The sequence below is a fragment of the Benincasa hispida genome, chromosome 12 (assembly GCF_027475165.1).
Source record: "Benincasa hispida cultivar pf3 chromosome 12, pf3_genome.v1.1, whole genome shotgun sequence".
Taxonomy (NCBI): Eukaryota; Viridiplantae; Streptophyta; class Magnoliopsida; order Cucurbitales; family Cucurbitaceae; genus Benincasa; species Benincasa hispida.
In genome coordinates this window covers 78111003-78123248 of record NC_143489.1, presented here as the reverse complement: position 1 = coordinate 78123248, position 12246 = coordinate 78111003, and the positions used below count along the sequence as shown (strand labels likewise).

Below are 12246 nucleotides of genomic sequence, written 5' to 3'. Positions count from 1 at the left end.
AAAGCAACAAGAAAAAGGCAGCATTCAACACAGTATACAAAGAAGTGAGTCCAATGCAAAGAAAACGATAGATCTGACGATTAATACTCAACAAAAACAACTATACTCCACAAGTTTATGCTTTGAAAAAACCCAACCTAAGTTCTTTGAATTTCCATTTAAACATGGGGCAATTTGTACTCAAGGCCATTGACATAAAATCTGACAAATAGAAAGAAATAAAATATGTAAGCAAGTGAGTATAAAGTGACAAATTCATGAATATAAACTAATTGGAAAACAACATAATTCATGAACTTATAAAATTACTTTTAGGATATATATAAAACAGTAGCTCGTTTTATTCTTTTAATTTTTTTTTTTAAATTTTTTTAAATTTATTTCGTAATATAATTATATTAAACTTTTTATGAAATCTAAAATGTTTTTAATTATTAATTTAAATAAATAAAATAATAATAATACTATTTTGTTATATTAAATATTTAAAATTTGAATATAAATACTAAAATTTAATTGATTTTAAATAAATAAATAATTAAAAATATAAATATAAACGAGAAAATTTTCCCACAAGAACCGATCCTCAAACGGGGATTTTCTGACCTCGACTCTCCAAAACGGAAAATGGGGTAGGGAAGTGGATTATAAATTTCCACGGGGACGGGAAGTGCATTTCCAGCCTCGCCTCGTCCCGTTGCCAATCCTAATCCATACGTCCCCTAATTTAATTAAGTGATGTGAGGGCAAGATAGTAATTACACGTGAAAAAGTTTATAATGCTTGCATCACTTTCATCATGGGTCCGAAAAAATAAAATTTTCAAAATGATTCAAAATTACAAAAAAAAAAAATAAAAATAAAAAAAAAAATGTAGGGGTCAAAAATATCAATTTCTCTTTTAGTTATGGGGCGACGTTTGCCAAAACCCTAACCCGAACCATAGGGAATTTCGAATTTACCGATTTTGAAGTTAGCCACGAGGAAACGCCGTCGTTGCACGAAGATTTCTAGGGATATGAACCCAAAACCCTAGAAAAGTTCGCAAGCTCAAATCAGCCTCTCCATTTCAGAGTCGTCATCGAGGTACCACTCTCTGATCCTTTCAACATTTTGCAATTGCGTATCATTTTAGCTTCTAATTTCCATTACAAAGTATGCATTTTTTTTCGCTATTCCGTGATTTCCTTCTGTGCACAATCTTTTCTTGGTTCTAAACTCATCAAGGATATGATGTTGATTAAGTAAAAGGTTTGAGAAGTAAGATTATGTTGGTAGAGACGATGTTTGAGGTTTGAGGGAAAGGGAATAATGGAAGAGGGCCCCTGTCCTTGCTGAGAGTCATCGCATTGTGACTTTCGCAACCTCTTCTACAGAAATTTTTTGGTAACAACAAACGGGTTTGAATAAAAGGCGTGGGTTGCATTCTAACATTGGATGCTAATCTAGACTTCGCCCGACACTTGTTTTTTCTTTTTTGTGGCATTTCCCTCTGCCTCAAACATTTGCTTTCTGCTTTCATTCTTCCTTCATTGATCATACCTTCACACTGATCCTTCTTCATTTGTTCTGCATTTTTCTGTGCTTTGGATTTACTGTGACCTTTGAATGTTGGGTAGCTGTTTAGTTCATCTCGATTGAATTTGGTTGAGAAGGGATTGAAAAGATAATACAATCTTTTAGGTTTTTGGATGTTGTGTTGATATGATAAGCCAATAAGAAGGTAGGTGTGGGATAATCACAATAGGTCTTGAGTTTAAGTTGAAAGGTTGTTTGGAAATTGCTGTAAAACAGTTTTTTATTCTTTAGAATGAAGGGGTTGCTGGATGGCTTTAATGTCTACAAGAACGTTAATAGCTTTTACAAGTCAATAATAATTACTACTTTTAGGAACAAAACACTTCTATGCTTGTTATGTGTTGGCCTTTGAATTGATATTTGTGTATACATGTAAAGAGTTTACTTAAACCACCATGGGTTGGCCTAATGGTCAAAAAAGGGTCATGAGTTTAATATCAAACTTAGAGAGAATGGGTTCGTTCAATCCATAATGGTCACCTACCTAAGATTTAGTATCTTATGAGTTTTCTTGACACTCAAATGTTTTGAGGTAAGGTAGGTTGTTTTGTGGGAAATTTGGGTCGATGACCTAATATTTTGGCTTATAATGCTAAATGACCCGATTTTTTAAAAACTATCAAGACATTATGAGATTACAAGAATTGTCCCTGATAATTGTCTCACTCTCGCTGTCTGTCTATCTTCTATTGTGATGTGATTGTTTGTCACTGTACAATTGATTTGACAATTTTCATGAATTCATTTGTTTACAATTTAAAATTGTTAACACACAGTAAACTTGTAATGGTGAATTCTTTAAAATCTAAACTTCATTTGAACAGAGTTTTTCGGAACCAATCGGAGTTTTCGGAACAGGTTTTTCAGAACGGAACAAACTTTTCTTGAACGTGATTTCATTGGTGTTTGTAGGAACATTGTCTCAAAAAAGGTATGTAAATAGCACAATGAAAGGGGTGTGGGAGAGAGCGACAATGAAAGGAGTGTGGGAGAGAGCGACAATGAGAAAGGTGGAGAAAGAGAGCGACAACGACCTAGGTGGAAAGAGAGCGAGAGAGAGAGAGGGAGTGACAGTGAGAGGCAACAATGAGAGTTATGAGAGTGAGAGCAATTGAGAGCGACAGCAAGAGAGATCTATGTGTATTTGATGATATTCATTTGCTTACTAAAAAAATGTTCTTTTGCTTTGTAGAATGACGGAAAAGGGTCTACTAATTTGATATGGAGGTGATTGGGATGAGAACCAATATTTGTATGTTGGAGGCAAGCTAAAAGGAATTATTGTGCCTACTACATTGAAGTATGAAGAACTTAAAGCTCACATTTATAGGATTGCAAATATAAATTGTTTAGAGTTTGATATTGTTATGAGAGTTAAATATAAGCTTTACTATGAAGCCCCTCCACAGTACATACGGAATGACGGTGGTGTTTGCTTCCTTCTTTTGCGGGAAGATCTTTATAGAGTTCAGTCATATGTAACGCTAAAATCGAAACATTATGGAAATGTTAAATAACAAATATGAAGAAAGAGATTTTTGAATCAAATAATGATCATACCTGTGAATCGAGTTGTATGGTGTCAAAGTGTTTCTTAGAAAGTAGAAACTCAAACTCCTCAGGTTGTATAGATGAATCTGGATGTACGGTGTCAGGTTATACAGGTGACCTAGGTCGAGATGGGGTAGGCGACCTAGGTAGAGGTGGGATAGGCAATCTAGGTGTAGGTAGGGTAGGTGACCTAAGTAGAGGCAGGATAGGTGACATGGTGTCATTGTGAGACCTGTATGTGGAGTGGAGGACCTCGTCACCTCGAACACTATTGAACCTTTCATAAACTGTAATAAAGACAAAATGGTTGACAATTGTGCTTTGATGTCTTTCGTGTTCGTCTCTAACTTTGGTACATCGCCATCCAAGTTCGATATTGAGCTGTCAATATTTTGCAGGTACAAATATACAAGAAGATCAACATTGGCTCCCTCTCTGCCATTCGAAACTTCAGGCTCAAAACGATCTTCCTCGGGGACAGAATGCTCCTCTTCAGGCTCAGGATGTACGTCACCCACCAACACATCATGAAACATAATTCTCGCTAAGGGTGTAAGTAGACCGGTGGATGTTCATGTCCACATCAGATTCGTCGTCCCTCACTCCACCTTCTAAATTATTCTGCTCATCACCTTTCCTACCTTCATAACTATTGTCTGAACTACTAGAGCTCCCTGAACTCTCGGTGTCGGAATGTACTTGTCCCATAACCCATTTATCAATTGGGGTGTCCCAAAACTCCTTTTAGTTTCGGACATGACAAGATTCTCCTTGACTTTTGTCTGCATTAAGAATCCAACCTAATAAGATGGTTAGTGTACATTTAACAACCGAATAAACATATTGTGGCTAGATTACACTTACATTTTGAGACTTAAAGATGTCTCTCTTAAGTACTTTGAATGACATCGAGTGGGAGCATGACCACCGTAATATAGATCAACTGATCGTCTATGTGTTACCATATTCCCTGCTATCGACGATAGGATCTCGTACATCCACACCTAAATATGAAACAACTCGTATTTATAACTATATTAATATTAAACCAAAGATAAAGTTAAGTAACATCTACCTAGAATGTTTGGGGAAATCCACGAAGTGAGTACTTCACAACATAATTTTTGTTTCCTCTCGCCTTCCCCTTGTATAAATCAACCTTATCATTCAGTGCAGTCTTGAGGGCGTCGAGTGTACTGTTGTAATAGTCCATGTCTTCAACATCTTCAGTATGATCGACAACACTCTTTTGCTTGTTCTTTTACTCATCATTGCAACCTCTGTGTAATATACTAGGGTGATTTTAATAGCATCATCATCGTTTTCAAATACCAAATTCTTGTATTCTTTTTCTAGTAAATTCAGGTGGAATGCGTCTGAGGTCGACTGATTACCAAAGTACCTCGTCGCAAGTTCTTGTGAGAACTCCTCACTCCGTACAACTCGCGTAAGGGATCGCCACAAACCAGTTACCAATAAAAAATCGTCCTTCGAAAATGTGACGACCTTTCCTTTGACAAGGAAACTAATCGAGTTCGCTCTCTGCTTCTTTATTTCCATCAATAACATATGGTGGATAAGTGGGTTGTTGAATACAAGTTCAATGTCTATAAATTGCCCAAAAATTGCTCTTGAACATCTCTAACTGCCTTCTGGTAAGTTTCTCTTTCACAATCTTGTTGGCATTCGCAACATGGGCTAGGCTCATTACTTGCTCGGGAAACCTAACAGCTTCACGTATTTTCAAAGTTTTTGACATCTTGAATTACTTCTGCATTGTATGAACATTCAATTTATCAGTTAACAGGTTCATACTTAAAAGAATCACTAACAATACATACTGCTAAAGTCTCGCTCTCGCCAATCTCGCTTATGTCGCTCTCGTCCATCTTGCTCTCACAAAACTCGCTCTTTACTTTGTCTGGCTCTAACTATATCTTTGTCGTTCTCAACCAATGTAGAACACATCAAAAACACATTGAAGCCCAAAATAAAAAACAGATGGGGATCGATTAAACCCTGAAACCTACCTAAACAAACGAAACTAACCTAAATAGACGAAACCAAGAACTTTGCAAACGAAACCAACCTAAACAGACGATATCAAGAACTTCGCAAACGAAACTAACAGAACAGACGAAATCAAGAACTTTGCAAACAAAACCAACCTAAATAGACGTAACACTACAACAAGATAAATTACATTCATTTATCCAATAACTTCAAATTACGTCAGTAGATAGATGATGGTTTTGCATAGCGAGATTGAACAACACTACACGAGAATTTTGAGCAATTCGGATGATCGTTGCGTTTGAGCGCACAAATATCGTATAGATTGGAGGGGCATTTTTGTAATCTCACATCGTGATAATGTCATCAGAAGGTGAATTGACAGTTTTTTATAAAATTGGATCATTTGGCGTTATGGGTCGAAATATTAGGTCATCGGCGTAAATTTCCATGTTTTGTGAGATTTAGTCAACTGTGCTTAAGCTAACTTGTCAAAAAAAAAAGAAAAGGATTAAATTTACCTTAGCTAACCATGAGTCAACGAGTTGGAATTGGTTTTGATGTCATATTGTTGTCGAGATCTTCATGATGAAGACATAGTCCTAGTTGAGTAAGTTTTTGGATGAGCTTGAAATTATTTAGGGTTGGATTAAGTTGGCAGTTATGTTTTGAAAATTCCTTATCTTATGTGTTTCAAAAATGACGTTGAACTTTCTAAGTTTTAAAATTTTCTTGAGAAAGAAAAGTTCAAAATACCTTTACCGCTAATTTTAGATGGAAATCATTTGTACTTTCATTTAAAAAACATCAATGAACTATCAAAAGTTTTATTTATACCTTTTAACTTAAAAAAATGTTAAGAAATATCCTTATTGTTGGTGTATGGACGAAAATTGGTAGTATTTCATTAAAAAAATGCTAGTAAACTTTTAGAAGTTGCATTTATTATCCTTAACCTCTAGATAATTCTCTTTAAGTTTGGAAAATCGCATACTTATAGAGGTTGTTCGGCCTATCGAGTGGGGTTGATAAGTATGGAGTTAATATGTTGGAGTTAGTAAGTTTATGTTTGAGGTTTAAGGTTGTAAGATGGAGTTCGTCGATAAATATGAATAAAAGGAAGAGAAGGTGAAATTACTTGGTAAATGTGAAAAATAGAGATAAAAGGGAAGATGAAGTTCTTTGATAAATATGAAAAGTCAAAAAAAGAATTCATAGAGTTTTTTTTTTTTTTTTTGGTAATCTTAATTTAGTAAAGAGACCTTGAAGGGGTTTGAACTCATAAGTGTTTGATTTTAGGAGGAAAACTCTAAAGTGCTTAATTGCAGTAGTGATCTTGAAAGTCGAGTTATGGTTGTAATTTTTTATTGCAACAAATCTAGTTTTGTTCGGACTCTAAACCCTAAACTCTACATCCCATCTTTTCTTTATTTAAATTTCGATGTGAAACAAGTTATAATCTTATTTAGTTATTTTCATATATTAAATTAAGATTAACAACTCAATTTCAATTTATATAGTAAAATTTTTTTTCCTAAAGTGAAAAAAACTACTTTTAAGAATGGTTGAATAATAAATTATTAAAAAAATATTTGAATTAAATAAAATTATAATCAATATAGGTATAAATAATCATGTTATATGTAATAAAAAATATATTTTAAAGTTAATAATAAATTCGGGTTGGTTTAGGTTCGTTTGGGTTATATTAGATGAAAATACAAATCAAACCGCATGATCGGTTTTTTCGAATTTGAACACCCATAATTTTCGAGATACATTAAATATTTTTCTTTTAAAATTTTTCCCACTCTTCCTCATAATCGTCATCCCCGCACTCTCTATTGGAGTTCCTTCTCTAGCCACCGCTGGCGAGCCTTCGACGAAGACGAGGGGCGAGTTTATCCTCTACCAGCAATGTTAACACGGTGACCACGACTGCATTAACTTCTCTAGCGAACACCCCCATCACGCCGCCGCCTTTTGCTCGATATTTTTGTCAATACCCATGCGAGACCCATGGCATCCATTTGCTGTGGGTGACCTGCGAGCGACAACGACCACCTCTGACGACCCACAATAGCTAGAGCTCGTGGCAGGGTTTTTTGCGTCAACCCATATGTGCTTATGCGACGCGATTCTCCACGGTGGTCCAAACTCCCCTTGCAGCAGTGCCTAGACCCGCGATTTCGTTGCTCTAGCAACGAAGGAATTTTTAAACGATCTCAAAATCGTTTCGGTTTGTGACCCACGCTTCGATTGGCCTCAAATCATATTTTCTACAACTCATAAGATCATATCTGCAAGTTTGGATGCTTTTGGTCACTAACCAGGAAGGTGCATATCCCGTTTTTGCAAGTTTTAGTGAGCATTATTGCTCTAATTTTCTTTCGGATTGGATTGAAGAGTTCAGATTAGATTCTAACAATTGAAACTATTCTATTGGTATGTTTGGGTCAGTTTCATAGTATTCGATTAAGGTCTGTAGTTGATTTCGATTAAGAATATCCTTTATGAACCATCTCTAAGTAGTTTTGACATATAAACATAGTCTTTATTGTTTACGCTTCTAGGATGTTGTTGGAACTTTTATTCACGGTAGGTTTTCGATCAAGGTATTTTGATAAAGTTATGTTTTGATTATTGGTATTTGACAAATTTCTAAAAGCATGTTTGATATATGGTTTGAGAATTGATTAAAATTATTTTGTATGTTTTAATGGTCTTTGGTAAATGAAAGTATGTGACTGTATTTAATGATTTTTTTTTTCTTTTGAAGTGTTGCGATTGATTTAGAATTGAAAGTATTTTTTTTTTGGGTTTGTTAATCTTGAGAATTATTGTTAAGTTCGTATGTATTGATTTGATTAAGTATTTATTGAAATCGCTATTTGAATCTAAATGTTTTGTTCCGAAAGTTTCTGAAAGAATTTTGGTCGATTTGGTAGGGTTTTTCATTGTGCCACTTTTTGTTTTTGGAATTGTATGCTTATTATGTAGTAGCCAAATTTGAAATTGACAGTAATCTTATCTGTTTGAAACTTATTTGTGGGAAGACGTGGCCTCACCTCACACTTATGCAACTGTACTAAATGTTCTAATCGATTTCTAATTGACATCATGAATAATTGATTGGTGTTACCAGTAGGTAACCACATATGTCTAGGCTACTCCAATTATGTACTACCCATTCTGATATTTGATTATTAATTGATTAAAAGTATTGTTCAAATTGAAAGTATTGATCAATCAAAAGTTTTGTTTTATTGGAATTCTTTAGATATTTTTTTTTATTGAAAAACTAGAAAGTTTTTGTTCGTTGAAAGTCTTCAAAAGTTGTGTTCTTTTACAAATATTGGATGATAGCTGGAGTCCGTGGAGTGAGTACCATTTTTTGTGGTCTTGGTTTTCCATTTTTTCCTCAATGAAAGTTCGTTTCAATTAAAAAAATACAAATATTAAACAATTTATTGTTTGAGTTTGGAAGTTTTGGTTAAATGGAAGCTTTGTTCAATTGAATTGTTTGGTTTTGAAAGCTCATTTGATTAATGGATTCTAGTTTTGAAAGCATTGTTTGTAACAAAGTTTTAATGGAAAGTTCATGATTTTCTAAAAGTTTGATGGTTGTTTTAAAATTTTTTGCAAAGATTTGTATTTTTGTTTGCGATTGTTTTGAAAAAACAATGAATTTCAAACCTAGGGAATTGCTACCATCTTATAGATTTTAAGCAGTTAATTTTTACATCTATTTGTTAAAAACTATATGAGCTAATTGATCTCAGTTTCCCCATTTCTGCAGAGTTCTAATCTGTAATGAAAAAGCTCCCACCTATCCTGAGAAAGCTTCAAACCCCTCAATCAACATCCCCATCTCCATTGCCCGATGCAATTTTGCCCCCTTCTCCTCAAACCCCTGTGGCCCCGCTTCTGAATATCGCCCTTTCTTCTCCGCACCATTACACTCAACTCCTCCATTTCCTCAAAACCCACCTCACGCTTCCCATCACGCCTAATAATCTCCTCCATTTCCTCAAATCGAAGCTTCATTTTCACCCCAAATTCACTCACTATGACTTCCATATCTTCAATTGGGCTTCCACCATTGATTCCTTCCGCCACAATCACTCTACGTTTGTGTGGATGGCCAGGACCCTCGTGACCACAGATCGTTTCATTGAGCTCAAGTCCCTTCTTAATTTCTTGGCCTCCTCTCCTTGCCCCTGCTCCGATGGTATTTTTTCTTGCCCTCAAACAGAATCCATTTTTCAAATTTCCATTAGTGCCTATTGTAGAGCTAGGAAATTGGATGAGGCTATTTTTGCTTTTGACTCCATGAGAAAATTGATTGATGGGAAGCCTAGTGTGGTGGTCTATAATGTTTTGATTAATGGGTTTGTGAAGTCTGGTAGATTTAACAAGGCTTTGGGGTTTTATGATAGGATGCTTCGCGATCGGGTTAAGCCTGATGTGTACACTTTTAACATTTTGATTAGCGGGTATTGTCGCAATTCACAGTTTGCACTGGCATTAGAGTTGTTTAAGGAGATGAGGGAAAAGGGCTGTAGCCCAAATGTGATAAGTTTCAATACACTGATTAAAGGATTCTTCAGGGAGGGAAAGTTTGAGGATGGCGTTGCCCTGGCTTATGAGATGATTGAGCTGGGATGCAAATTCTCTAGTGTCACCTGTGAAATTGTAATGGATGGGCTCAGTAGAGAAGGCAAAATTGGTGAGGCATGTGAAATTTTGATTGATTTTTCGAGGAAGCAAGTATTGCCCAAGGATTATGATTACTTTGGAGTTATTGAAATGCTTTGTGGGAAAGGGAATGCAGCCAAAGCTATGGAAGTTGTGTACGAGCTGTGGATGGAAGGAAATGTTCCCAGCTTCATTACTTCCACTACTTTGATAGATGGACTGAGGAAAGAAGGGAGAGTGAATGATGCAATGAATGTAACAGAGAGGATGCTGAAAGTAGGTATGGTTCCTGACAGTGTAACTTTGAACTTTCTTCTCCAAGATCTATGCAATGTGAGGAAAACCGTGGAAGCTAATAAGTTGAGATTGTTGGCTTCAAGCAAGGGGTTCGAACCAGACAACAAAACATACTACACTTTAGTTTCTGGTTACACCATGGAAGGCAACAAGGTGGAAGGGCAAAGGCTTGTGGAGGAGATGTTGGATAAGGATTTTATACCTGATATTGCAACATATAACAGGTTAATGGATCGGTTGTCGAATGCGTATGAGAGAAGTTCATACCATCACATCCATTCAAGTTCAAAGTTTGTAACATAATGCTGAAACAAGCATGAAGTGAGACTATTGCTTCTCCTGCACTATGTATGATTGCAATTACACTAGTGATTTGCCAATCATGGATTATTTCAAAGGTGGCGCGGTAATTATAGAACCATTCAAGTCTGTACGATTTGTGTTGATATGTGCTTGACTTGAGCTTGATGTCGCCATTATGCTAAACTTGGGTATATAATGTTTCAATGCCTCACCAGCTGCGTCATTGTCCCAAGCGCAAAGATTGTGTCAACCTAGTTGAGATAATCCGGTCTATCTTCTAATCCATAGTTCTCTTGAGTTGTATGATTCTATGTTTCCTTGTAGTCTGAGCACTTTTCTCTTTTTATTATATCAATGAAAAGATTGTTTCCATTTCAATAAAAACAAAAAAAAAAAATGTTTCAGTGGATGGTTAGGGGCTGAAATGTTTGATGGCAGAATTTATGATGGGGATTTGTTAGGGGCTGAAAGAACACAAAGGATAACTACCTGCAGATTCATGAAAGCAGAGTTTACTGATTTTGGTGTATGGATATTCTCACATTGATCATTGATGCTGTTTGAAAAGGGGAATTTCATGTCCTCATTAAAGCCTTGTTACGTGAACAATGGTGAGTATTTGCCACTGATTCCTCTAAGAGAATATACCAGTGGAAACGACTCATTTGTATTATGATTTAAGAAACAAATCAACACATCAATAATGTTGTAATTCGTATACATACAAAAGAGGTTAAGTTTTGACCGTGCTTGACAATGGTATGAAAACAAGTGAGTTTTATGTAAGATTTTACTTAGTACTGCAAAGTATATCAAAGTGATGCAAAGGGTTTCAGTGATTGACAGCAAATTTATATTATGCACACCAGATCCCTCGAGTCATTGTTGCTGATCCGGAGTAGTGGCTTTGTGAGCAGTTTATAAGGTCAGTTGGTTTCAGTCTTTGTTTGTACCATCTCGCACATTGCAATTACTTGTCTTGAGTTTTTGTCAGCCGATGAGCAGGTAAATAACACAAGTACAAGCACTTTTATGTGTATGTATACGGTTGTGTATGCTGAGATGTGGTTATGCTATACTATTATATGCATACTGGTATATGATCCTCGTGCGAGCATTTACCTCTTTATGTTTGATTCTCCTAGTAGTTATGTATGCTATGTCGTGGTTGACAAGTATAAAATCTGTCTAATTTATAGGACGACGACTACTGCATGCCGACATCCAAGAGGACCAACAAGACTAAACTTTTGCTGCAAAAAATCTGCAAGAACCTGAAGAAGTACAAGGAGGGGTTTTGCAAAATACTAATCCAACACTAGTGTGAACCAAAGTGTATATAATAGTATAACAACCACATCTTAGTATACATAACCATGCGATATACACAATCATCCATAGTACAAGTACATATGGATTATACGATTTATGTTGCTTTCGTTAGCATCCACAATAAAACGATTTTGAAGAATTCAATAACTAAGCTCAAGAATTGAGTACAACATCAACTAAGCTCAAGACCTACACAAGGCTTATTAGAACTTTATAGATAGGGGACTATTCATTTTAGATCTGGAGAAGGTTCATAATATCTAGAATTTAATATTAAAGATTCTTTGGAGCTTTAAAGAATTTTTCAAGAGTTGAAGAATTCAATAAGTACCAATTTCAAGAAATTAGTTACTTTTCACAAGCTAGAAATTTAAGATTCAATCTTCCTTGATTCAAGAACAAGCTCTGTAGCTCTTGAATCAAAGTTTAGGTATGAGAGAAAACATCAGCATGATACATTAGAGCTTGGAATAC

At 35.5% G+C, this 12246-nt stretch overlaps 1 protein-coding gene and 1 long non-coding RNA gene across 8 annotated transcripts; both read left to right on the top strand.

Annotated features, from left to right (window-relative positions):
• Positions 1-850: 850 nt before the first annotated feature.
• On the top strand, positions 851-10849 carry LOC120093040 (pentatricopeptide (PPR) repeat-containing protein). 7 transcript variants are annotated; one of them, XR_016525172.1, is made up of 4 exons: positions 851-1086; positions 2403-2509; positions 2771-2878; positions 3528-3992. XR_016525172.1 is itself a non-coding variant. In XM_090307918.1 (3 exons), exon 3 carries the CDS (start codon positions 8956-8958, stop codon positions 10438-10440), a length of 1485 nt encoding a protein of 494 aa, XP_090164044.1. In that variant the 5' UTR covers positions 945-1086; positions 2771-2878; positions 8942-8955; the 3' UTR covers positions 10441-10849. The 7 variants fall into 7 exon arrangements, 4 of the variants coding, with proteins under 4 accessions (XP_038907280.2, XP_090164044.1, XP_038907276.2 ...); XR_005486257.2 differs by lacking the exon at positions 3528-3992 and having other exon boundaries at positions 2771-3443; XR_005486256.2 differs by lacking the exon at positions 2403-2509 and having other exon boundaries at positions 945-1086.
• Positions 10850-11080: 231 nt separating this feature from the next.
• LOC150032219 (uncharacterized) lies at positions 11081-11873 on the top strand. Its single transcript, XR_016525173.1, has 3 exons — positions 11081-11211; positions 11310-11365; positions 11640-11873. It is a non-coding gene; the product is annotated as an uncharacterized LOC150032219 (long non-coding RNA).
• The last annotated feature ends 373 nt before the right edge of the window (positions 11874-12246 follow it).

Coding starts and splice junctions, on each gene's coding strand:
- LOC120093040 (XM_039051352.2), top strand. CDS start 8,956: ATGAAAAAGCTCCCACCTATCCTGAGAAAGCTTCAAACCCCTCAATCA.